Below are 24,016 nucleotides of genomic sequence, written 5' to 3' on the forward strand. Positions count from 1 at the left end.
TGAACACTGAATGAATATGTCTGCTTAGGGTAGGCTACCAGCAACGGTTACACTTTTATCCAATAAAGTTGTAAAAACTGATTCTTTCCCTCCGAGGTTGCGGAGACAAACACGATGAGCATCCTTTTAATGTCTTTTAATTTGAAGATCAAAGCATTCCTATATGGAGCCTTGGTCTTTTCAATAATTCCCACCCTCTTGGCGCAAGCTCCTAGTTTTCAAGCCCCAAAATGGAACCATGAGTAAAACCAGCGCTACGATTCGGGGACGCTCCGAACGTCCCCGCAAAAAAAGTCCCGAGTCCCCTCGCACTACCGCTATTAGGCTGAGTTGGGTGTGTAGAAACGAACGATGACGGAGGGGGTTGCGGAGGGGTGGAGCTCAAGGAAGCTGGAGAAGAAGTGAGGGGGGGACAGGAAGACAAAGTCCGTGAAGCTGGTTTTCTTTTTTTTGCATCTTTATTGATTATTCATTGAGGGAGAATAGAAAGATATCTCGCTGAGAGTTTCAATCCCATTGGTGAGTAACTGGTCTCCCATCTCTTGTTCGTTTCCTCAATCCCGCGTATAAGTTCTGTCTGCCGATCACAGCATCATCTCCCCTTTCCCTTCATTTGCCGGCTCCCCAAGCTTCAATTGCCGCTATCCTCCGGCATCCCTCCGGAACCGCTCTGCTAGTTTTGATCATTTTCTCTTTTCATTCTCAAAGAAGCCGGGTGATTTGATGATAGTCGTACCGCGGGGGGGGACGTTGCCAAGCATTGGAGCTTTCCTCGACAATGTGGGGTAAAGAAAGATGACAAGCTTGTTTTGTTTATAAATTGACTCTCTCCTGTTGGCTGCTCTGCTTTTCTGAATGATGCTAGGCACAATTCATAGCTGATATCATACAAGGTGAAAGTAATTCAACACAGACAATGGCATCGCAGACATCTGGCAGTGCCGAGCCGGCACACGACCCCAAGTCGTCGAGCGACTACATCCAGTTCCCGTGTCTTCCTCCCGGCGGAGCGCTGAATCGCTGGTCGGCGCGCCTTACCAAGGACCATGACTTTCCCGGAGCACAGGTGCGTTATCATACACTTATTGAAACAGTTATCAGCTGAGCTGACGTGGTTGGCAAAAGGCCATGCTCTACGGAGCTGGCGTCCCGGATCGAGAGACGATGAAGAATGCGCCGCAAGTGGGCATTGCGAGCGTATGGTGGGAGGGCAATCCGTGCAAGTATGAAGACTTCTCAATTGATACACGACTTGAGTAATTTGAAAGGCTAACTGAACATCACAGCACACATTGTGAGTGCTAGACTCGACTACTTGACAAAAAGAAACCGGCCAACTAACACGCAACGCGACAGTGCTCGAGTTTGGCCAAATCGTCAAACGCTCCGTCGAGAAACAAGGCATGCTCGGCTGGCAATTCAACACGGTCGGCGTCTCAGACGCAATCACCATGGGCGGCGACGGCATGCGCTTCTCGCTCCAGACGCGCGAAATCATTGCCGACTCCATCGAGTCCGTCACCTGCGCCCAGCACCACGACGCAAACATCTCCATCCCCGGCTGCGACAAGAACATGCCCGGCGTCGTCATGGCCGCCGCGCGCCACAACCGGCCCTTCATCATGATCTACGGCGGCACCATCCGAAAGGGCCACTCGAGCCTGCTGGAGCGCCAGATCAACATCTCCACCTGCTACGAGGCGTCGGGCGCCTACGCCTACGGCTCGCTCAAGGCAAAGAGCGACGCCGATGCGCCGGGCCGCTCCAGCTCCGACGTCATGGACGACATTGAGCGCCACGCGTGCCCCGGCGCCGGTGCCTGCGGCGGCATGTACACGGCAAACACCATGGCCACGGCCATTGAAGCCATGGGCCTCACCCTGCCCGGCTCGTCGTCGTACCCGGCCGTCTCGCCGGAAAAGGCCCGCGAGTGCGAGCGCGTCGCCGACGTCATCAAGGTCACCATGCAAAAGGACATTCGCCCCCGCGACATCATGACCCGCGCCGCCTTTGAAAACGCCCTCGTCCTGACCATGATCCTCGGCGGCTCGACAAACGGCGTGCTGCACTTCCTCGCCATGGCCAACACCGCCGGCGTCCCCCTGACTCTGGACGACATTCAGCGCACGAGCGACCGCACGCCCTTCCTGGCGGATCTCGCCCCCAGCGGAAAGTATCTCATGGAGGACCTGTACCAGGTTGGCGGAACGCCGTCGGTGCTCAAGATGCTCATCGCAAAGGGCCTTATTGACGGGTCCATCCTCACCGTCACTGGCAAGACGCTCGCCGACAACGTCGCCGACTGGCCTTCCCTCGACCCGGGCCAGAAAATCATCCGCCCCCTCGAAGACCCCATCAAGTCCAGCGGCCACATCCGCATCCTCAAGGGCAACTTTGCGCCCGGCGGCGCAGTGGCCAAAATCACCGGCAAGGAGGGCCTCTCCTTCACCGGCAAGGCCCGCGTCTTCAACAAGGAGCACGAGCTCAACACTGCCCTGACAAAGGGCCAGATCAAGCGCGACGACGGCAACCTCGTGCTGATTGTGCGATACGAGGGACCCAAGGGCGGCCCAGGCATGCCCGAGCAGCTGCGAGCGTCGGCAATCATCATGGGCGCGGGATTGAGCAACGTTGCGCTCGTGACGGACGGTCGGTACAGCGGTGCCTCTCACGGCTTCATCGTGGGCCACGTAACGCCCGAGGCAGTAGTAGGAGGGCCGATTGCGTTGGTCCAGGACGGAGATGAAATCACCATCGACGCTGAGACGAATAGAATCGACGTTGCCATATCAGACGAGGAGATGGAAGAGCGAAGGAAGAAGTGGACGTCGTCGGAACCAAAGATCAAGAGAGGCGTGTTGGCCAAGTATGCGCGGTTGGTAGGCGACGCGAGCCACGGAGCCGTAACAGACGGATGGTGAGCGTCTTCACTCAGTTTTGCGTTGAACAACTTGTATCAAGAGAAATATAATGAAAGATGGAATGCTCAAGACAGTTCGCTTTATGATAGTATGACAAAAGATGGGAATTATGAAGACCCTTCGTCCGCTCAATGTAGGAAAAAAAAAGGGGGCAAGAAAGGGAATTCGTTTTCAAGCTTCATACAGGTACGTAAAGCAAAAACAAATGAGAACAAGTAAAAGTAAAAAAAGAAATCGAAGGGTATCGTCCTCGACTGCCGCCTTCTCTAAAACCAATCAATCAAACCAGTCTCATAAAACTTTGCACATCTGCTCTCCCTCGCTATCCTATATCAATGCATGGACACGTATATATACATATAGACATGTAGTTCGTCTCCCCTCATATTCAGCGCGATTAATCGCCCAGAGGCATGCCCTCCAGAGCATCCAATAGGCGGCGCCAGTTATCCGCCAGCATCTCCGCATATTTGACGCGCTCGCCGGCCCAGTCTTGGTTCCATTTGCTGACGTGGTACTGGGTTGACTGGAAAGTGATGAGCTCGTCTCGGAGACACTCCTTGACGAAGATGGAACGGCTGTGCTGTTGCACAATAGACTCCTTGTCCTGTTTCCCGCATTGTCAGCTCCAAAATACACAAAATCATCGAGTACAGGGTATCAAACGTACCTTGATGATGGCCTCTGCCACCTTTTCAATCTCCCCCGGCTTGACGAGACCCTCTGACTTGGATCGCAAGTTGTCCAGCTTGGCCTCATTGGCCTGTATTCTTTTTTCCAGATATGGGATGTTGTCCTTGTCCAATCGCTCTCTTCGCTCAAACAGCTCGCGGAGGCTGACCAGAGCATCTCGCTGTCGCTTCAGATCCTCAAGCACGCCTTCTTCCCATCCCCGGCTTTCGTCTTCGAGTAGAGTCTGGCAATTACTCAAATGCCTGCTCATTGCTGTCAAACCGTCGTTGAGCAGCGCAACCTCGCTCGTATCAGTGGCGTAGGTATCGGCAGAAGCTTCGGTGAGCGAAATGAGCGACATGGCAACCCGCGCATGATCCGCTGCGACACCCTCTGTTCTTTTGACGAGACGATCCATGATGTTGCAGGAAGTAATGTACAGCTCGGAAGAACGACGAACTCCATTGCTTGTTCGGGTGAAGAGATCCTCCAGAGTTGGCGGAAGTGAATCTTCCAGATCGGGGGGCAGCACCCGATCGGAGAATTCGTCTTGGACAGAAAGGTTTGCTTGCTTTCGCCATACGGCAAGTTCCTGCATTTAGTTAGCAATTTATTTGACCCCTTTCATCTCCTATTGTTTGGTATTATAAAAAGTGGGAAGCTCACTGTAGGAACAGTCAAGAACATGACGACCAGCTGCTCTTGGCTCAGAACTGGATGGCGTACGAGAGCGTTTAGGAATCTAGCCAGCCCTCGTCGTCGTTTTTCAATAAAGGCGCCGTCATTGGACAGATGATTGCCATTGACAGCCACACGCTTGGGAGGCAGCAGCGGCAGCATCCTAAACGGATATCTCTTGTGCAAGCAGTCCAACAGCCAGACAAAGTCGCTGTACCGGCGAACGACTTTGCTCCCTCGTCGATGGCTCGTAACCTCGTAGTTGTGGTGCTGAAACATGAAGATACCCTCCTTCCCTGGCATGAGCGTTACAACGACATTTTCCTCTGCGCTGTTTCCTACGCGGCCGCCCAGGCTTCGGGGTAGTGCCATGGTAGGCGGCGCTCCAGGCCCTGAATCAGCGCCATCCGCTCCAAATAGGTTCTGCATAGTGGGCATCGGTGGGTTTTGAACCTGAGGCGGCGTATCGTTGAAGCCAGCACCAGGTGAGCTGCCGTAGAAACCAGCTCCCCAGCCGCCTTGGCCAGTCAAAGAGCTGCTCGAGGCTTGCCTTGGGCGGTTGGATGGGCGGGCGTTGTCGGGCGGAGCACTGTAGTTGTTGGTTGTGAGACGTGGATCGTACGAGGGAGGTGCATGCTGGCCGAAATCGTGGTTGTGTCCATTGACCGCAGGGGTGTGATTCTCCGAGCCGTTTGAACGGGAATGGGAGTGGCCCTTGTGCAGGTCTGGCGCGTTCCACGGATCGTCTTCGGGGTCAACCAAGGTTGATCTGGTAAGGACGCTTGAAGGAGGCGGCGGAAGCTCAGGCTGGGGCTGTGGTTCCGCGGGAAGCTGCGGCTGGGGCTGTGGCTGGGGTTGAGGCTCAGGCTTATACGGCTCGGATTCTGGCCCATGTTTGGAAGGGACCTGTGGTGGTTTCGCCGCAAGTTCACTGATGGGAGGCATGATGGGTTCGGCGGTAAGTCCTGGTAGGTTGGGCTGAGGTATGTCTAACCAAGAGGACGAAACGTTAGCTGGCTGCCCAGTGAAGAGAGATGTTGTGAATGAAGTCTAGTTGCTGCAGGACACGCCAGGTCAGATGGCGACTATCAATCGGTCTCTGATCGTTTTTGACGTGAGTGCGACTGAATCGCAGCTACGGCGTAGGTCGAGAGTTGAGCTAAATTGAGTGACATAAAGAAGACTCCATGATGTAATGCTCCCGTGCAGAGGGTGGCGTATGTCCGCAGCCAATATGAAGCAGAAAAGAGCAAACACGGGCTGTATATATGGGCGTTGCACTCACTTCGTCGGCGTTCATCCACTCCGTCGAGGCTGATGATGTCGCCCTCTTGCGCCAGGCCAATCAGCGCGAGCACCACGTTGAACTCGTTGCGCGACAGCAAGACGTCGGACCCTTGGCCAGGAGCCACCAGCGCCATGATGCGCGCCTGGGCATCGGCATCCAGCCTCGCCACGGCAAACAGCTTGGCGATGCCGGCGGCCGTGACCTGGCCGTCTCGGCCGTCCTCGCCCACGACGGCGTCAAAGGCCCCGGCGTAGCTCTCGGGCACGTCCTCGGCCGGCAGCAGGCTGCGGATCATCTCGGAGCGGCTGCGCTGCTTGCGCGGCGTGGGCATGTCCCAGGGCGACGAGGCGCCGCTGTTGTCGTCGAAGAGGCTGGACGAGTTGCGGCCCGACGCAGGTTCGTCGTCGAAAAGGCCGCCTCGAGGGCCCGGCGGCGAGCCCGTGGTTGGGCCACTGTCGCTGGGCTCGTCTCCAAAGAGCGACATGCTGCGATGGCCGGCCGGTGGTGGATGTCGAAGCTCGCGTGTGTCTCTTCCGAGGATGGAGAGGGCAAAAAGAAGACGGACGAGAAGCCAGACAGCAAGAGGCGAGAGAGTCGGTTGCTCGCGGGGTTGCGCAGTCGGAAAGAGGCGAGGTTGGCCGTCGCAGTATGAATGATGAAGCAAGGATGGCTAGCCCGGCCTTAGTGGTGCGTTGCGTCTTTCTTTAGCTCGGCGTGCGTAATGGCGCCGCTATAGCGCCCGGCTGGCTGGCTGGAGGACGACGATATGGGGCAAGGGAGGAATTACAGCTGACGTAGCAATTAATAATGACAGTACAGAGTGTATGGAATTGGAGAATTAAAAAAATTATTATTATAAGAGCTGTGATCAAAAGGGAGAAGAAAGAAGCCGTGAGTCTGCAGACATACGGTGTGAGACGCCGAGTGTAGTATAGACGTTGGAGAAGCTAGACTGCCGGGGGTCGTGGCCCCGTCATATCTGCAGGGCAGATAGGCGATGGAGAGCTGACTACCTGGGTATATCTACGAATAAAATATAATTCGAATGCTATGCCCTTTATCATTTATTTTTAGAATAAACTGCGCAAGATACAGGTAGACTAGCTACTGGTTGCATGCTCAACGACTTACAGCGCCATACTCTGTGACAGCACTTTGGCTACAGTACCCAATGACAATGACGCGGCTGATGCATGAACAAAATCCATGCCCGAGTTTACATATACATATATATTATACATTTCGCCTTGTTGTGCATCGTCCTCCATCATTGAAACAGGTAGCTTTTCCCCCTCTCAATCCTCGCTCGATCTATGCGCAGCAACATCACAATATAGCCATCATTCATAACGTAATACACCCACCCTACCACAACGTCTCCTCCGCCTTCTTCTTGTCCTTCTTCACCTCGCTCTTCACCTTGTGCACACCAGGCACCCTAAAGTACAGACTGGGTGACTGGCCTGGAGCAACCTGGTGGCTTAGGTATCCCCTGTGCGCAGGGTCTCGGTAGTACTCGATGTCGGCACGGCTCGTAGGGTCCGGTAATCTGTATCGGAATGGGCCCTTTCTCGCCTCCGCCAAGATTGACTCCACATGCTCGAGGCCAACTGGTAGGGGCCGGTCGGTATTGACAGACTCGCCGGTAAGCAGTCGCTGAATGGCCAGTCTCGTGTAGTATCTGGTGAGAACCTTGCCTCCTGCGGCTTCAATGGCAGCAATTGCGCCTGCTGAGACTCTTGACACCATGACGTTGATGGGTTGTCTGAGAATCTCGTCGCCGCGAGAGAGAATCTTGACGCCGTCTTTGACGCTGCCAATCAGCTTGCTTTCGATCAGCTCCTTTGGCGTGATTTGCTTGGAGGGGTCGAGTCGGCCTTGGTCGATCCAGTTCTGGATCTGGTCCAGGTTCACCTCGGAGATCTTGGGCGCTCGGCTATCAAAGGTCAGTATCACGCTGTTTCTTGAAAAGTTGGCGGGGCGCAAAAGGTTGTTGCCCCGCCTCCAGAGGCGCTCACAAGTTGTCGAAACCCTTCCGGCCGTGCTTCACAATCAAAGGTGTCTGGCCACCCTGGAACCAGGGCTTGACCTTTCCATGCTGTTTTTGACCCTTGTGGCCTCGTCCGGAAGTCTTGCCGTGGCCCGAGGAGGGACCGCGACCGACTCGTTTTCTGTTCTTGATGGCGCCGGCATTGTTGGCCAGGCTGCCTAGGATCGAAGCATTACGGGTTTGGGTCTGCTGGAGGGTGAGTCTGGCGAGACAGGCTGTCAATGAAGCGGCGGGAGTGTTGACGGCGACTCGGCAGCACGACGCTGTGCTGAGAAACGGTATTCGGGGAGGCATCGTGGTATAGCTGGGTCTTTTATCGCAGCGCAGGCAGTTTTGCTTCTCTGCATCTTGAAAGATTTTGGACTGGTACGATCTGGGGTGGTGCCTGAGGCCCAAACCGGGACTAGCTTGGCGGAACGTACCCGCTCCAATAAAGGGCCATTATCATGGCCATGAAACTTTACCATGCACATTGATGGCTTCGAAATGATTCAAACGGTGATATTTTTATTAAATTAATTGAATCAAGTAACGCGTCAATACTATTCATTCGATTCTATGGAACTGCATCCATGATTTATGGTCTCATTAGCTGCCACAAGACATGCGACAAAGTAATAAGAGTCGCTCGTTCCTGGCTTGAAGAACTGCAGATTTGCTATAGGACGAAAAATATATTTCACAATCCTTGTTAGCAAGTCGTTTTGGATAGAGACTCCTTGGAGTTTTCAACATCATCATATACATGATAAAGGCATAAAATTTCCCTTAAAAATGTATACCACCTACCCCACATCGCAGCTTTTACTTGACGGTGGGAGCAAAACTTAGAGGGCGTACAAAGTAGCTATTAATTCTGCCCGCATATATTTCATGGATCAACATCGGCGATACTTGGCCCTTTGCCGCATCAAGTGCAGAAAACTACCATCTTTTTGTGTCTAATCAGCTAAAATGAACTGAGCTGAGATCAAGCTATTTACAAAACTATTGGAAAACAGCCTTGGGGGCTACCCAATTGGGCGGCATGCCGTCTCAGCTCCTATCCTCTTGTGAAGCTAGGCCAATTATAGTTCAAAGAATAAATAGTTGTCGATGGATTTCAGCGGCAAAATTCTGGGCTTGGCTTTGGATTGGTGATAGCATGTATGATTCAAATTGAATATTATTTGCCTGATCACATGTAGCCGCAATAAAGTACTACGAGGCAGATCTATTTGATACCTTTCACTATGCCGCCGCGTTCTTATATAACGGATGGCCCTCCAGAATTTGGCAGAGATACTCCTGAATTATTATAGATAATCTCTCGACCAGTTTAAGAGCTCCACCACCCATGGATAAAGTCAAAGACATAATTCAGTTCTTCAAAGATGAAGAAATACCAGTGTACGCAGTTGGCGAATTGCCGTATGAACGATCGGTAGCAACAGCCAACTTCCTCTACCGATTCGCAAGACCCGACTGTGTTGTGCAGCCCAAGCGAACTTCACAGGTCCAGACAATTGTTAGAGAAGCCAAAGAAAGGGGCATACCCATTACGATTAAGAATGGCGGCCATTCTTATGCGGGCGCATCCACCGCTGAAAAGGGCATCTCGTTGGACTTGTCCCGAATGAACAATGTTAAGCTCGATACCGACTCGAAGATTATGACGCTGCAAGGAGGTGCGTTATGGGGACACGCGTATAAAGAGTTTGTCAACAAGAAGCTCAACCAATATGTCATCAACGGTGGACGATGTCCAACGGTGGGCGTAAGCGGCTTCATTTTGGGAGGTGGCCTCAGCCCGTTTACGAGAAGTTTCGGCATGGGCTGCGACACTCTCAAAGAGATTACAATAGTTACCGCGGATGGAGCAAAAGTCACCGTGAAGGAGCGCGGCAATGATGATCCCAAGAAAGACATGCTCTTCTGGGCGCTCTGCGGAGCGGGTGGCGGCAACTTTGGAGTCGTGGTGGAAATGAAGTTGCAAGTCCAAAAGCTACGATGCGACAAAGTCGTGGCTGGCAGATATACTTGGTGGCCACAGGACGATCCGGGCAAGATGAAGAACTTTATGGAGACGATGCGGAGCTTTTACGCAACTGCTTGGCCAAATCAGCTCACCATTGATAGCTCTTGGCTGTGCGATCTTTCACAGAGCAACATTGGTGTCAGGTTTCTCGTCTACCATAATGGCGATAAAGCCGAATTCGAAAAGCTTATTAAAGAAAACATTTCTGATGAGGATTTATCGAAACCACTCATAAAACGATCCCTGGAAGAGCCGTCTTCTCTATTCCTTCATGAGACGCTAGTTGCTCAGTGGTCAGAAGAGACTGAGAAATCTTTCCCCCAGAATCCATCTTACATGATTTATTCATCATTTGTCTTTAATAATGATGCGGACGATATTAAGGCCATTACAGACATCATCAGAGAAAACATGACTGCTTTCAGGGCAAAGTTTCCAGGAGAACGTGGCCTGCTACAGGTAACCTGGATACATGCGGGCGGCGAAGCAGCTTCCAAAGACTCATCAGCTACAGCATACCACTGGCGCGATTGTGTTTACCACACATATATCATGGTGCAATGGTATGAAAAGTTCTTGGAGCAAGATATGTGGGACTTCCTCAACCGTTTCAAGGGAGAGTTGAGGCCATACTCTATTAATGGGCAAGCGGCGTTTATTAATTTTCCGGATGGAAGATTGGCATCGGACATTCATGAGCAAGCATATTATGGAGAAAATCGCCATGCATTGCAGCAAGTCAAGAACATGTGGGATAAGGATGACTTCTTCCATTGGGACCAAGGCGTGCGCCGTCCAGCTGAAGAGCTGAAAACCGAGACCAATGCAACATTGCGATTGGGACTGGAAGATTCCCTATTTATAGAATCACTGGAGAGCAATATCGTCGATGAAAAGGACTTTTATACCTCTAGGATATCATCGTTCAATATGGCCATGTCGAACCTTGAAGATGTTCCAGATAACGGGTACAGCTGGGATAAGCCTCTGGCAAATCAGTTGGTCTCAAGGCAGTGGGAGACTGTGACACTTCCTTCGGAGAAGATATTTGATAGAGGCATCTACAACTTGAACGATTTGGGATTCTAACGTCCTAGGAGCATTTGCGAGAAAGGGAGAGAGCCAAGAGACTTTTATAGGCATCAAAGGAAGAGAACAAGCAAAATAGTATATTAGCATGTAATACAACTTCCCTACTACTGCCACTGCATTTACTGTTACCACGTCTACAGGTAAACTGGCCCTGTCGCGCATTCATTGTAACAATCGTATGGCTTTGTGTGAGGTAAAAAATGCTGTGATACCAAAGGGACGCTGCCCCACGCCGCTCCAAATATGCATTATTCATAATTGTAAGGCGTCGCGTGAGGTTAAAAATGCTGTGAAAAGGATAACCCAAAAGTACACTGCATAATTGTAAGGCGTCGCGTGAAGTTCATAATGCTGTGAAGTCACGATTCAGAGAGAAAAGAGTACTACTGACTTATCTGAGCTATAGCGGAAGATTAATTCTGACGATGAGGAAACTTGGGATACCGAGTTATAATATCGAGTTTAGGCAGATTGGGAGCTTTATTACATGGGCGCATGAAAAGCTAATGAAGACTGCCTAGGCACTATAGCTACCTTCGAATCTGATGTGATTGGACAAAATTATTTTGAGGCAGAAGCTGTTATAGTTGACTGATTGCGGTTGACTATAACAGCTTCTGTCTCAAAACACAGTGCGCAAGAGCTTGGCTACCAGTCTTCTGATTATTGATGATGTGAATACGCATATGTGGGACTTTGATTAGAGCTGTATTAAAATAATTTGGTTGAAATTGATTCATAATGCCCATCTCTATTGTTGAACTAGAGATGGTAAGCTGTCGTGCAGATTCAGGGTTTGCTAATAACTCCAGTCTACATACAGCGCCATGTTAAAGTCTCTTGTGAGCTAGGTTTTGGCGACCAATTAAGCGTGTCATTCATCCAACCTTAAAAAGAGACCTACTTGTAAGGTACTGTAGCCACGGGAGACAAAGTCTTCATACCAGACACTGATCAACTGAGGTTCAAGGCCCTGTTCCACAGAGACAAGCCTTTAGCTTCCGGGGTATTGCTTCATGTTCTTGCGTAGGAATCATGATTGCTTGCTCTTGTAATCAATCCACCAGCACTACACCAGCAGCCGAAACACGGCCCGCATTAGTCATCCATTCCCGAGCTTCGAATGGCCGGAACCTGCATCTTGCAAGTAAGCTTCGGAGTTCGCTATAAACATGCTTATACGGGCGCCTCCGACTGGATACCCTCTTATACAGCCTTGCAACTCTTCACCGACTTTGCACTCGTTGATGCCAGGCTACGCCGTTTTTGTGCCTGGAAAATGCGCACAACCCTGCGCAGGTCCTGCAACGCATGCGCAAAGGCGAAGCTAGGCTGTGATCTCCGAGTTCCGCAGTGCTCTCGATGCCTCAAGCGCAAGTCCAAGTGCGTTTATGCCAACTCGCCTCTGAATACGCCCCTGGACGCAACGGGGCCATTAGCAGAGACGACGGGGCACAGCTCGTTACATGTAGCTGCTAAGAATGAGGGCGAGGCGTTGTCTGTGGTGTCGCAGGAGAGGGAGATGGTATCGCGACCCTCGGAAAACCCGGGATTGTTGATAAATCCGGCGACAGCGTCCTTTGATCCCTTTGACTCATACCCGTCGACAAGACTCCCTCGACTGCATGTGCAACGCCTCATCCACCGGTGTAAGTCTTTCTCTCTAATGAAGGCATGTTTTAGCACATTCACACACTGACATTTCCAGTTCTTTCCAGCATTGCGTTTCAATATTATCCCTTGGATCTCAATATAGAGTCAAATCCGTTCATTGTTTCCTGGTGGCCGCTTGCCCTTGCAGATCAAGCGTTATTCCATGTTTCATTACAGACAGCCTCTCTTTATGAGGAGCTGCAGGCGCAAAAGGGATTTCCAATATCCGACCTCCTCATGGTGGACTCGATTGCGTTAGTCAGAAGAAGGATCGAAAACTCATCATTGGCGTTTCAAGACGAGACCATTGACTCTGTGGTGACCTTGGCGGCCATTGAGGTAAGGTGCCACTGTATAGCGAATGAATGAACATTGCTTACTAACACGGGAGATGGACAGCATGGCAAGGGAAACATCGAAGCCAGCAAAACGCATATCGATGGAGTCAAGAGGATGGTCATCTTCAGAGGTGGAATCAATGAAGTAAAGCGCAAAAGTCCACTGACGGCGCGTATGGTGTCATGGTGAGCGTTGCAGATACTGATGACGAAATGGCTCTAACAAGTGTCGCGCAGGGTATCTATGCTGGTAATGGGAGCTCCTCAATTCCCAGCCAAGGATGACTTTGGCGATGGAGATGGTATCAGTCCAATACCGCAGTGGCAACTTGCTTCAACCGACGCAGAAACCCCGGGAGGGATCTTTGACGATTTAAATATAAACCCGGCCCTGGGCAGCATTTTATCACGTCTAAAACCCATCTTTCAGGACCCACGGCATTCGAATCTCACAAATACAGCACTGCATGATCTGACGTGTTATGTCATACACAGGCTGCTGTTGCTGCCTCCACTCATAGATGGGAATCCGATGCAGTCAGCTGCTTCAGAGTGCCTTCGATATGCGGCGGCCCTCTATATGCTAATCATACACGGCACCACATACTATTCCCACGCCGGATTGGCACACATCATAATCCTTCAACTACGGTACCATCTAATGGTCTTGGCTGGAACTAGCTACATGCATGAGCCACACATAATCTGGGCTCTTTCTGTTGGCATGGTGTCGACGATGGGGGGAGAGGGCCATCAGTGGTTCTTGAATGAAACCACTGCGGCTGCAGAAACCCTCGACCTCGAGACTTGGGAGCATGTGCTCATGCGGCTGCAGAGCATACTTTGGATAAGAGTGCCACAGGAAGACCTTTTTCACCAGACGTGGAATGAAGTATTTGAGGCTGCTGCGAAACGCAGGCAACAAGTTTCTCTGCTTGCATCGCAATCACCCAATTAGGCAATAGACCTTGTTCAATACCCTTGACCGCTGGCACATCAAAACTTTGCGCTAAAAAGACCCTTTTATAGCATGATTGCTTTGTATACATGGATAAAGACTCTCTGGCAGGGGGGTTGTTCATATCAGCAGGGAAAGACAAGTTGTCTCCAACCCTGCGGCTATAAGCAGCATTTCGATGATACGGAGAATCTTGCTCAGGCAAAAATAAGCCATGATCACTCCCGTCGCCATGTTCCGCATCCGAGCGCAGTCGCATGTTTTCCGAGCAAACGTCCAACAAAAGAGTGGACTCTGGTCGATGCTAATGATGACAGGCCAATCGAATCTCTGCCCTGAGCCAGGATGAAGCGAAAAGTCCGCCGGGCTGCCCCATATCGAGGTACAGAATTCGGGGTCTAGAACTAATCAGGACTAGACTCCGAATATCTTAATCGCAATGGTAATTCGGAGCAATCAGGCTTTCATCGTATGGCATACCAAGCACAATGATATGTCCGGGTCAGGACACCCTTTGTTTTCGGAGTCTAGCACGTAAGCGGCTACTCAGTGCTAGAAGACAGAGTCGGAACTGGAAAAGGATTACAAGTATACGAATACGAGACATCTCAGATAATTCGTAGATGCAAAACGAATGCGCCAACCGTCTGCTTGGTGGTATCAAGTCTGGCCACTTTCCACTTTGGTTAAAATTGGCTGCAGTGAGCTAATTACCCAGTGTGCTGATGTATTTCAAGGCAGCAAGATGTTGGTTGTCCGTATATATTTGGTCCAGTTGCCTCTCTTTCAAAGTCTTTCCCGTATAGACCCATTCGTGTATCCTCTGCAAGACACGTTCTTGTAGCTGCCTCCGAAATCATGGCCACTATTATCGAAAGTGGCATTCCAGCCACTGTCCAAGTCATAACGAATGGTACTCAGAATGATGTTTCGAGTCAAGCGAGTGGTCTGTTATCAAAATATCTGCCTAGATCGAACTGGCAGATAGCTGTCACGGCGTTGATGATTTTGATCGCATACGATCAGTGTATGTCGTCTAAACTATCTCAAACAATTACAACAAGGAGAGCTACTACAATTGCTGACGAATCAATAGTTTTATATATAAAACAGAAAGGATCAATAGCTGGGCCCATGTTCAAGATTCCACTCATGGGACCATTCCTGCAAGCAATCTACCCAAAGTTCGATGCCTATCTCGCACAGTTCGCCAGTGGCCCCTTGAGTTGCGTATCTGTATTCCACAAGTATGTGTCTCGCATTTCCTTCTACCCGTAGCTAGATATGCCCGTTTTCTGCCGTTTGATAGACGTTGGACTGACTTTTTGACAGGTTTGTTGTCTTGGCCACGGACCGCGATCTCGCACACAAAGTGTTCAAATCCCCAACGTTTACGAGACCATGCCTTGTCCCGATGGCGATAGAGATAATGCGTCCTACAGCATGGGTTTTTCTGAATGGAAAAGCACACGCCGAGTTCCGCAGAGGATTGACTGGCCTATTCACAAACAAAGCTTTGAGCACATATCTGCCAGTTCAAGAAAAGGTCTATGGAGACTACTTCAAAAAGTTCGTTCAAGCTAGCAAAGAGAACAAGGGAAAGCCCTCTGTGTTTATGGGTTGGTTCAGAGAGATCAACTGCGCGCTATCATGCCGAACATTCTTTGGAGATTACATCTCCCAGGAGGCAGTCAAGAGAATTGCAGACGACTTCTACCTCGTTACTGATGCTCTCGACCTAGTCAACGTCCCGCTCTCTATCTATATCCCATTCACAAAGTGCTGGCGAGGAAAGCGTACCGCAGATGCCGTGCTGGCAGAATTCACAAAGGCCGCTGCGGCATGCAAGGCCAACATGGCTTCCGGTGCCAGACCTACATGCATCGTTGACCAGTGGGTTGAGCACATGTTTGAATCTCAAAAGTACAACGAAGCAATTGCTGCAGGTGCCGAGGGAATCGAGAAGCCGACCAATCTTATTCGCGAATTCTCACCGGAAGAAATCGCCCAGACACTATTCACTTTCCTCTTTGCGGCTCAAGATGCGTCTAGCAGCGCCACCACATGGCTGTTCCAGATTATGGCTCAGAGACCAGATGTTTTGGACCGCTTGCGGGAGGAGAACTTGGCTGTGCGAGGTGGCGATAAGAACCGACCGTTCGAACTTGGCATGTTCGAGTCAATGACTTATACGCATGCCGTGGTCAAAGAAGTCCTCCGCTATCGCCCGCCCGTCATCTTTGTGCCTTACCTCGCCACCAAGGCATTCCCGGTTACCCCAAACTACACGGTTCCCAAGAATGCAATGATCGTCCCGACTTGTTACCCGGCTCTTCATGACCCGGTAGCCTATCCGAGCCCTGATGTATTTGACCCAGAACGATGGATCACAGGCGATGCAGAGTCAAAGACCAAAAACTGGCTGGTATTCGGTGCTGGCGCACACGACTGTATTGCACGACGATATGTGCCGCTTACTCTTGCTCACATGATTGGCAAGGCTTCACTGGAGGTTGATTGGGTGCACCACGAAACGAGCCGCTCGGAAGAGATTCGAGTTTTTGCTACCTTGTTTCCTATGGTATGTTGAATATTCATAAAGATCAAGCCTCACTCTGGCTTATTATAGATTGTATGGCTAACTATATACGCAGGATGAATGCCCACTTGTTTTTACGGAGCGAAAATAAATCTCAGTCTCAACATCAAAGTAGTGATCAATAATTAGTATCTAATAGTATAGAGAGCGTCAGACGCTCAGATAGATGAGAGAAGGCGTTCGATAATAAGATGACGTGATAATGAACCCAGCTTACATATCTCTATCGCTGTTGAAGATGGGCTGTCTATGAATGTAACAAAAAAGAATTGTGTGTATGTACTATATACATAAGTAAACAACTATGTACCATCTCTATAAAAAAGCTCAAAGCAGAAAACAAAAGCCAAAACCAGCTCCCATGTATGTAAATACATTACAATGTCCATACTGTAAAAGAAGATGTCAAGTAAAACAGCGGCAGGAAAAAAACCTATCGGTATCTTGAAAAGCATGGCAGCTAATATATTCAAGCAAGTTTGGCATGCTCTTGCTCTAGCTTCTTGGCAAATGGTTTCATACTTTGGCAGAGTTTATCCTGTGATTTCACTCACTATTAGCAACGATTCAATATCGAATTGTCCATGGTTTAAGGAAAGACTTACAATAGCGCCTTGAGGCATCAACCACAAGCCAAATCGAGCTACACCAGCGCCGCCACCGACCCATTGCTTGCCAGTCGCCCCCCTTTCAACTCGTTGCAAAACATCCTGGGCAAATGCGTCCGGCTTCTGGCCATAGGGATTCTCCTCTGGGTTTTCCTCAATGATATCTTTTATGGGCTTATAGTAAGAGTTTTCTGGGAAGATGAGCGTTTGCATGTTGACAAAGAAGTTTGTTGCAATGCCGCCGGTCACGAGAGTCATGACGCGAACTCCAAGCGGTGCCATTTCAAGGCGCCAGGTCTCGCCTCCTTGAATCAGTGCCGCCTTGCTGGCGTTGTAGATGCCTTTTTCCAAAATTAGTTTGGGAACATAGGGAGTGAAGTTGAAAGAGTTGTATGTACATACTTGAGAAAGGAAAATTGAAGACGCCGCCCACAGAGGAGTTATTAACCACACAGCCCTTGGCTGCTACCAGCAAAGGACCAAAAGCTTGCATCATAGCCAGGGCTCCGAAGAAGTTGGGATTGAATAAGCCCTTGGCTTCCTCGAGGGATGTGTCGAGGCCTGGCATATTGAGTCCTAGCCCAGCGTTGTTGATGAGGACGTCGAGTTTGCTCGTTTTGTTCTGAACTTCTACAAGTGCTGCTGCAATCGATTCCGCGGACGTCACATCGAGTGCGAGAACAGTAACGTTGGGCGCATCGTGGAGAGGCTGCGGTATCTTGGAGGGCGAGCGTGCTGTTGCAAAGACGTGATAGCCCTTGTTCTTGAAGGCTTCAACGAATGCGGCGCCAACTCCACCGGCGGAGCAGCCTGTGACGAGACAAGTCTTCTGTAGAGCCATTGTTTAGTAGAGGGAGTTGTTGTCTTGTTTTGTATAATATAGAAGTGGTGTATTAGAGCTATAAGTTGTAGGCAGATGAATGCTTCGACTATTCCTACGGTTCTACTTGCTTCTTATATATCTTTCTTCTTCCATTTACACAACGCTTCCGCTTTTAGCTTCTTGTCGCCTATCTCAGCGTATTCTTAGCATAGACCCTCCGCCACTACTCATTGTCTAAGTTAGATTATGGCTGACGATGATCTTACCCACTTCGTTATGATTGGCTGCAAACTCCGGCGGCTACAGCTCATTGGCCTACAACTCCGGAGATGCTTTAGGAATCTTGCTGGCTCAGCTAAAGGGGTCTGTCAAGCAGCCTCAATCTCCGTCGTCCTTTGCATTTCTATTATTTATTCCAAAATACCTTGCCTGATTTGCTCCAATTACCGAGCTTCCGGATGCCCAATACCCGAGCCAAATCTTGCCACAACTGCCGCGTGGCCAAATCGCGATGTTCCTTGTCATCTCCTTGTTCGCGGTGCGCAAAGCGCTGCCTCCAGTGCCACTATCCGCAGAGCCGTATGCGCGATGCAGGTATTCAGCAACGCAGGAAGGATTTTAGACCAATATTGCCTGTGACGAATGCTCCGACAGCCATTGACAATATTGCAAACCATGGACGTCTACTTGCGGAGAATTCAGTTTCTGTTGCTGAGATTTCAGATGCTGTAGCAGCAGACGCAGCAAACTACTTTGCCAACTCCGACGCAAATTCAGAAGAGAACTCGTTTGATGCTATGGCTACGTTACTCGGTATTGGTACCAAGATGCCAAACCTAGCTATCTATCCGAGCGATACATTTTCACCTTTTGACATTTCTGTGACACCAGCATTTGGTCATGAGACAACTCTATCGCCGGATAGACAGGGAGATTCTGACAACAGCTCTGTATCTCGATACTTTGTTGATCCTTTGCAAGCATCGGATCCTCTTTCTCTTCCATACTCTGTGTCGGGCTTTGGACTCAGCGCTGCATCTTCTCCTATGCCGACTAGCATCAGTTTCAGCAGCCCGAATTTCCTATTGACGGCGATGGACTCAGCTGATACCCCAGACAAGCCTCCTCTTTCGATGCGCGAGAGATCATTTCAGCAAGGCTCTCTGACAGCCAAGATGATATTAAGCCAGCTCTTTGACTATACCCGCCGAATTGCAGAGGGTAAAAACTTGCCGCCCTTTATACATCCCCCGTGTTTCCTTAGTCAAAACGACGAATGCCCTACAGAGGCACCTCATAGTTGCTTGCCTCAGTCTTTGGCTATTTGCAGAAACCTTACCCAAATGTTCTATTCTCGAACCTCAGAAAGCACTTCTTTCATTTGGCGGCAGATATACATTCACCTGCGCGAGATGCGCGCGGAGGTAAGTTGGCCAATTATGATGATCCCGAGCTTGGAGACGTAGCGAGGAGAAGTACTTACCGACTACTTTGTTAGTATAACAATTATGATACGAAAAGCATGCTAGAGGCTTTGCAAGCGATCTTGATATATGGCCTGTTATGTTCACAGTCCACAGAGTCTGTGTCAAGAGAGGATATTGACTGGCTAATTTCAACAACAGAGGTAAAGACTGAGTCACAACTACACCTTGTCGCATGAGCATCATACTTATCTTGCTATTCTTGCACAGATTTTTGCTCGCCGACTGTACAGCATCAGCTCATACGACCAAGGGTTAGACTACGCATCCTTGTCTCGCAGCAAATGGGTCTTTGTGGAAAGTCAAAGAAGGTATTTAGCCCAAACACGACATATACCTCGCCTTTAATACTAATCTACTCAGAATGGCATGCCTCATGTACCTAATGGACTTGTTACTTCATGTAAAAGGCCAAACTCCTTCGAAGGGGAGATGCCCGGAGTTTGTCGATCTGCCTTTGCCATGTACCCGAGAACTTTGGCAGCCTATATCCGACAGAGACTGGAGAAGAAGATATAACGAGGAGAACAACTCAAAGTTGATGAAGGGAAATCGGGGTTTGACAATGGGAAATTTATTTCTACTGAGGCAGTCATTGTCTCGTGGCGAAAACTTTCTCAAGACGGCTAAAGCTGACCTCGCGAGAGAATTGGCCGAATGGGTTGAGAAGGTGGACGATTTGTCGATGCTTTTGTGGATGGCGGTTGCGCTAGAGGGGGATGGACAAGCCAAGATGATACAAGGGACGTTGGCAATGGAATGAGAGCGAAAGCATGCCGCTCTAGAAGCTGCACTTTAGGAGCATGGTGTTTCATTATCTTTGTGTGTATCAACTTGATGTACTATTGCTGCAGTAAGAGCTTATGGCACAATCCACATGAAGTTTTATTATACATTATCAATTAGAATATAGCCGACAGGCACTCTGGCTCAAGATATCATCCAGCTATATAGTATGGATACTCTTTTGGTCTTTGTATAGGACATAAGTTTGATGACGCGACCACCACCATTCCAGTCTCCCATCGCAAGAGAGCTCAACAACTCCCTCAAGGTCCCATTCAGAGCTGCACGGAGTGGTAGTAATTGCAGCAACATAAGGATGCACGTCGGTTCTTCTCTTAAAGCCCAAAAACCATGATGGAGAAATTTCCAAGTCCATTGAAGGACATATACAGTCCAATCGTACTTGTCCAACGCTTTCTCGATGGCCATTCGAGAAATGAAAGAGCATACCTGAGTAGCCTGGTTTATCGAAAAACTTACAAGGAGTAACACTCACTAGACCAGTCAAGTCGTGGTCCGAGTAAAAGTAATCTTCTATGACGGAAGGAGATATACCCCCTGATGGTTTGGGTATAGGAAGTGGAAATTCGGGGGGGCGCAGGCTTGTCGCTCTCGAATGCTAACGACATTAATTCCGTTCCTGAACAATCGAGGAATACTTCTGCCGTCTGGCCCGGTCTGCCTACTAAAGACCAGTTTGTACACCGACCAGAATAGACGCCAGCAATGAAGACTCTTCCTGTACTTGTTTTGATCTAGACAATTATCTCAGCGTGGTATTATCTCAAACACGATTCTTCAACTTACCCCTAGAGCTCTCTCTCGGCGACTTAAACTCTGGCGCAGCCAGACTTCAGTGATGACCTCGCCAGGATCGATTGGCATATGCAGCCAGGATTTATAAGGGCTGGACTGGTACCTGAATCCAGCTTCGCCTCTCCGGTGAGCATAGAATTTGGTCAATCCTATATCCCAGAGAATGGAATAACCAACGATGGAAGGGTGGTTGATAACGAGCGACGCCATTCGATCCGGAAGCTTGACCAAATGGCTGGGAGTAAAATGCTCAAATCGGACGCTGTTGGATTTTGGGACGCTCCATGCAGTATCATCCTCCTCCACACCCATCAGACGGCGAAGTTTGATGCCCTAATGAGATAGTTAGACCAGTATTAACCATAGACATAAAGTAAGAGATGGCACACATCTGAGGATGCGCGAATATTTAAACTTTCTTCGTCGATACGACTTTTGCGCCACCATATCCCTTCGACCTCATCGACCTTTGGTAAATTATGGGGGCTAGAGAAGAGCAATTTTGTGATGCCGAAGTGGTTCTCTGCCGCATATACGTCGACAATTCCCGCGTTGGACGGTTGGAATACCAGTTCCCAGTCATCACTTTTGGGCTCATTGGAGAATGTCGATACATATTGGTTACCCTCAAACTCAACGTACTTGCACCATATAGGCTGTGTCATGTTGGCATAGCAAGGCTTTGGTGTAGGTTCCCACAGACTTTGTAGGTTCGCCGTTGTAAAGTGCGGCAGTAGATACTCTGCAACGATTTCCCAGAGCTCTAATGGCAGATTCGATTTTGAGTGCGCAAAATGTGTCAAGAGCTCTGTACCCATAAGGGACTTGATTTTGCGTTGGCGGATATCCAGTTGCCGAGCACTAGGCATGTAATCATATTTCGACGCGTCTGTCATATCCCAGAGACATTTTAGATATCGCGGACTTATCATGTTCAGGCACTGCCGATGACAGCGTCTTAAGCAGTGAAGCTCCCAGATAGATTTGAAATATGAATAAGTAGGGGAGGGGCATATCATTCCGCCGTATTTGGTCTCGTCATCCCCTTGTAGCCACAAAGTCAGCCTCTATGACTACCCAATACACAAAGCTGCAACGAACCTGTGATGATATCTTCGTCTGAAATAACAAATTGGCAGAGGGAGCATCGTAGTCCTCCCGCCATGGTGAATTCTGTCTAGAGATGTGTGATGGTAATGAAGCAGGATGGCAGCCTTGGAGAGCAGGTATGGTGGTGTTGTAAGAGAAGCAAGGCGCACGATCAAAGGATAGAAAGGACACAGTTGCAAGAGGTGGCTGATGTGTGCCGAGGAGATTCTGCGAATCCATTTAATGGAATCCTTATCGTTTATATACCTGTTTATCGGTCCATCGGTTACGTGTAGGCACATGTAGGTAGACATAGAATGAAGTCATTGCGAGAGGCGACACGTGACCCGCCTCTTCCCCCAACTGCCACATATAGATCTATGGATCTCCGAGGAGCAAAACCGGCCCTTCTGGACCATCTTTCGTCAGAATGGTCAATTTGCGAGACAAGCCACAGAGATGGGATCAAAAGTCTCTCCGTTCTGTTATTAGGCCAATACGAGACAGTCAGGTGCTCGTGCTCTAGATCTCAATTATCATCACCCAAACATGGCAATGAACTCCTTCAGCTTTTGATGCAATGGATGAATAATTGGCAACTGTGAATTTCTGAGGAGCTCCTTGGTATATTTGACTACTTAGTCTTATAATGAGAGAAAAACCACTTTACAGTTTCGTGAGCCAAACCCAGGTTGCTCAGTCCCGCAAACGGTCAAAAGGGCATTTCATCGTTTTCAGGAAAAGTCAGTATCGGTGTATCTAGGCAGCCACACCATCCGGGTTAGATGAACCCACCAAGCCAATATTCATCGACTTGATCCCGGTATCCTGTCGCGAAGTGGTAGGTGTGGGGATTCCCTGATTTCTAGAAGCAAGTCGGCGCGAATAGGCTACCCGAGCAAGACTGTAATAAGGCATAAAACTAATAATAGCAGAAGAAAGCGCGATTAATCTGAGCCACAGAAGGAAAAAAATCCAAGCGAAAAGTCTATTAGGCAGGAAAGGTTTGAGTGGCGCTTTGCGAAAGCATCTATCGCTGTTGGCAGAAGGTACACACTATCGCTCACTACTAGGTACTTCTACACGTATAATCCGAAATAGTAAGAAAAGATTAGAACTTTGGTTGGATGTACATCTGAATATGCTATTAGAAGCTTCGTTTATATATTGATATTGCTCATGATACCACTGGATGAACGTGTGCGACTGCTGATGGCTTCCCAAAGATACCACTTCCATCCAGTGGTCAGGAAATGTTGCGATCTGCATTTCAATTTACCTGTAGTGTCACAACAGAAGTCACAACTATGGCGAATGATAATATAGCTACTTCCGGACTCCATAACAAGCTGGTATAGTGAAACATAGGTAGGTAGGTACCGAAAGATGCCGGAAACATAAGTCCTCAATATCATACATGGAGGTACACATAGTGCGGAACCTAGACACATAAGTGTATTATATACAAAGGGAGGTAATGTAGAATTATCTTCTAACGCTACCTACTCAAATTAATACCGCATTAATCTGGCCTGCTGTTTGCACTCGTATCTGCATGGCCCACGTTCACTCGCCACTCGGTTTGGCTTTGTAAATGCACGCAGTATCAAAAGAGAGAGCTGGTAAGATCATCATCATATCGAAGTATGTCGATTATTCAATTTGGGGCTCTCAACTGTATTTTCCGAAAAGGCTGATGTAGAGACAAAAAGTTGGCTCTTGTAGCGATGAACTCACGTTCCTTGACCTGTCTCTTGATCGTTTTAATTTAAGCCTGCTGTAGTTTTAGCGCCCGCGATGTTCTTGCTGGACTACGTGTATGCAGCCTAAACGGCCTGCTTATCTTATAGTGCTTCAATACTTGAGTCCATATTTATTATATGCCACCAACAACAAGAATGCAGGGTTTTTTATACTGAAATTTCTACCATTTAGTTGACTTGGATCAAATTTGAATAAATACCTGATTTGTCTTAATATTACGGTTTAATCTATGTGCTTTTGAGGCAGTCTAAGAATGCCCTCCAAGATCGGATTTTGTATACTCTTTCGGGCAAGGCATTTGTTTAGCTACATGCAAGCGTGTTTATTTCATCGCCATTTCAAGTTCTACCGAGGCATTTCACATGGCTCAAGTCTGATAA

General features: G+C 49.1%; 10 protein-coding genes across 10 annotated transcripts; 6 read left to right on the plus strand and 4 right to left on the minus strand.

Annotated features, from left to right (window-relative positions):
• Nucleotides 1-916: 916 nt before the first annotated feature.
• Nucleotides 917-1,260, plus strand: TrAtP1_005345 (uncharacterized protein; the record flags this gene model as incomplete). Its single annotated transcript, XM_066112671.1, has 2 exons — nucleotides 917-1,066; nucleotides 1,126-1,260. 2 exons carry the CDS (start codon nucleotides 917-919, stop codon nucleotides 1,258-1,260), a joined length of 285 nt encoding a protein of 94 aa, XP_065968756.1.
• A 143-nt stretch (nucleotides 1,261-1,403) lies between these two features.
• TrAtP1_005346 (uncharacterized protein) lies at nucleotides 1,404-2,921 on the plus strand (the record flags this gene model as incomplete). Its single annotated transcript, XM_066112672.1, has 1 exon — nucleotides 1,404-2,921. The coding sequence occupies one exon, from the start codon at nucleotides 1,404-1,406 to the stop codon at nucleotides 2,919-2,921; it is 1,518 nt and encodes a 505-aa protein (XP_065968757.1).
• A 397-nt stretch (nucleotides 2,922-3,318) lies between these two features.
• TrAtP1_005347 (uncharacterized protein) lies at nucleotides 3,319-6,043 on the minus strand (the record flags this gene model as incomplete). The annotated part of the gene is made up of 4 exons (XM_066112673.1): nucleotides 3,319-3,528; nucleotides 3,592-4,185; nucleotides 4,260-5,260; nucleotides 5,557-6,043. 4 exons carry the CDS (start codon nucleotides 6,041-6,043, stop codon nucleotides 3,319-3,321), a joined length of 2,292 nt encoding a protein of 763 aa, XP_065968758.1.
• A 556-nt stretch (nucleotides 6,044-6,599) lies between these two features.
• Nucleotides 6,600-7,933, minus strand: TrAtP1_005348 (uncharacterized protein). Its single transcript, XM_066112674.1, has 2 exons — nucleotides 7,578-7,933; nucleotides 6,600-7,495 (listed from the first exon to the last, which is right to left on the minus strand). Exons 1-2 carry the CDS (start codon nucleotides 7,901-7,903, stop codon nucleotides 6,925-6,927), a joined length of 897 nt encoding a protein of 298 aa, XP_065968759.1. The 5' UTR covers nucleotides 7,904-7,933; the 3' UTR covers nucleotides 6,600-6,924.
• Nucleotides 7,934-8,945: 1,012 nt separating this feature from the next.
• Nucleotides 8,946-10,715, plus strand: TrAtP1_005349 (uncharacterized protein; the record flags this gene model as incomplete). The annotated part of the gene is made up of 1 exon (XM_066112675.1): nucleotides 8,946-10,715. One exon carries the CDS (start codon nucleotides 8,946-8,948, stop codon nucleotides 10,713-10,715), a length of 1,770 nt encoding a protein of 589 aa, XP_065968760.1.
• Nucleotides 10,716-11,870: 1,155 nt separating this feature from the next.
• TrAtP1_005350 (uncharacterized protein) lies at nucleotides 11,871-14,369 on the plus strand. Its single transcript, XM_066112676.1, has 4 exons — nucleotides 11,871-12,367; nucleotides 12,427-12,710; nucleotides 12,771-12,895; nucleotides 12,947-14,369. Exons 1-4 carry the CDS (start codon nucleotides 11,998-12,000, stop codon nucleotides 13,665-13,667), a joined length of 1,500 nt encoding a protein of 499 aa, XP_065968761.1. The 5' UTR covers nucleotides 11,871-11,997; the 3' UTR covers nucleotides 13,668-14,369.
• Nucleotides 14,370-14,413: 44 nt separating this feature from the next.
• On the plus strand, nucleotides 14,414-16,478 carry TrAtP1_005351 (uncharacterized protein). Its single transcript, XM_014088968.2, has 4 exons — nucleotides 14,414-14,694; nucleotides 14,764-14,914; nucleotides 15,000-16,248; nucleotides 16,322-16,478. Exons 1-4 carry the CDS (start codon nucleotides 14,526-14,528, stop codon nucleotides 16,355-16,357), a joined length of 1,605 nt encoding a protein of 534 aa, XP_013944443.2. The 5' UTR covers nucleotides 14,414-14,525; the 3' UTR covers nucleotides 16,358-16,478.
• Nucleotides 16,479-16,735: 257 nt separating this feature from the next.
• On the minus strand, nucleotides 16,736-17,715 carry TrAtP1_005352 (uncharacterized protein; the record flags this gene model as incomplete). The annotated part of the gene is made up of 3 exons (XM_066112677.1): nucleotides 16,736-16,804; nucleotides 16,872-17,215; nucleotides 17,277-17,715. 3 exons carry the CDS (start codon nucleotides 17,713-17,715, stop codon nucleotides 16,736-16,738), a joined length of 852 nt encoding a protein of 283 aa, XP_065968762.1.
• A 349-nt stretch (nucleotides 17,716-18,064) lies between these two features.
• TrAtP1_005353 (uncharacterized protein) lies at nucleotides 18,065-19,983 on the plus strand. The gene is made up of 4 exons (XM_066112678.1): nucleotides 18,065-19,121; nucleotides 19,196-19,324; nucleotides 19,392-19,492; nucleotides 19,545-19,983. Exons 1-4 carry the CDS (start codon nucleotides 18,156-18,158, stop codon nucleotides 19,942-19,944), a joined length of 1,596 nt encoding a protein of 531 aa, XP_065968763.1. The 5' UTR covers nucleotides 18,065-18,155; the 3' UTR covers nucleotides 19,945-19,983.
• Nucleotides 19,984-20,152: 169 nt separating this feature from the next.
• On the minus strand, nucleotides 20,153-22,093 carry TrAtP1_005354 (uncharacterized protein). The gene is made up of 4 exons (XM_066112679.1): nucleotides 21,885-22,093; nucleotides 21,173-21,828; nucleotides 20,775-21,116; nucleotides 20,153-20,722 (listed from the first exon to the last, which is right to left on the minus strand). Exons 1-4 carry the CDS (start codon nucleotides 21,946-21,948, stop codon nucleotides 20,444-20,446), a joined length of 1,341 nt encoding a protein of 446 aa, XP_065968764.1. The 5' UTR covers nucleotides 21,949-22,093; the 3' UTR covers nucleotides 20,153-20,443.
• Nucleotides 22,094-24,016: the final 1,923 nt, after the last annotated feature.

The sequence above is a fragment of the Trichoderma atroviride genome, chromosome 3, assembly GCF_020647795.1.
Source record: "Trichoderma atroviride chromosome 3, complete sequence".
NCBI classification, from domain to species: Eukaryota; Fungi; Ascomycota; class Sordariomycetes; order Hypocreales; family Hypocreaceae; genus Trichoderma; species Trichoderma atroviride.

Excerpts from the sequence above, each read along its gene's own strand:
- TrAtP1_005348 (XM_066112674.1), bottom strand. The coding sequence starts at position 7,903 with ATGCCTCCCCGAATACCGTTTCTCAGCACAGCGTCGTGCTGCCGAGTC. Across the intron at positions 7,496-7,577 it reads CGGAAGGGTTTCGACAACTT|CCGAGCGCCCAAGATCTCCG; the intron begins GTGAGCGCCTCT and ends GACCTTTGATAG.
- TrAtP1_005350 (XM_066112676.1), top strand. The coding sequence starts at position 11,998 with ATGCGCACAACCCTGCGCAGGTCCTGCAACGCATGCGCAAAGGCGAAG. Across the intron at positions 12,368-12,426 it reads GCAACGCCTCATCCACCGGT|TTCTTTCCAGCATTGCGTTT; the intron begins GTAAGTCTTTCT and ends TGACATTTCCAG. Across the intron at positions 12,896-12,946 it reads ACGGCGCGTATGGTGTCATG|GGTATCTATGCTGGTAATGG; the intron begins GTGAGCGTTGCA and ends AGTGTCGCGCAG.
- TrAtP1_005351 (XM_014088968.2), top strand. The coding sequence starts at position 14,526 with ATGGCCACTATTATCGAAAGTGGCATTCCAGCCACTGTCCAAGTCATA. Across the intron at positions 14,695-14,763 it reads TTTGATCGCATACGATCAGT|TTTTATATATAAAACAGAAA; the intron begins GTATGTCGTCTA and ends ACGAATCAATAG. Across the intron at positions 16,249-16,321 it reads TTGCTACCTTGTTTCCTATG|GATGAATGCCCACTTGTTTT; the intron begins GTATGTTGAATA and ends CTATATACGCAG.
- TrAtP1_005353 (XM_066112678.1), top strand. The coding sequence starts at position 18,156 with ATGCCCAATACCCGAGCCAAATCTTGCCACAACTGCCGCGTGGCCAAA. Across the intron at positions 19,325-19,391 it reads GGCTAATTTCAACAACAGAG|ATTTTTGCTCGCCGACTGTA; the intron begins GTAAAGACTGAG and ends ATTCTTGCACAG. Across the intron at positions 19,493-19,544 it reads TTTGTGGAAAGTCAAAGAAG|AATGGCATGCCTCATGTACC; the intron begins GTATTTAGCCCA and ends TAATCTACTCAG.
- TrAtP1_005354 (XM_066112679.1), bottom strand. The coding sequence starts at position 21,948 with ATGGCGGGAGGACTACGATGCTCCCTCTGCCAATTTGTTATTTCAGAC. Across the intron at positions 21,117-21,172 it reads ATATTCGCGCATCCTCAGAT|GGCATCAAACTTCGCCGTCT; the intron begins GTGTGCCATCTC and ends CTATCTCATTAG. Across the intron at positions 20,723-20,774 it reads GCCGAGAGAGAGCTCTAGGG|ATCAAAACAAGTACAGGAAG; the intron begins GTAAGTTGAAGA and ends ATAATTGTCTAG.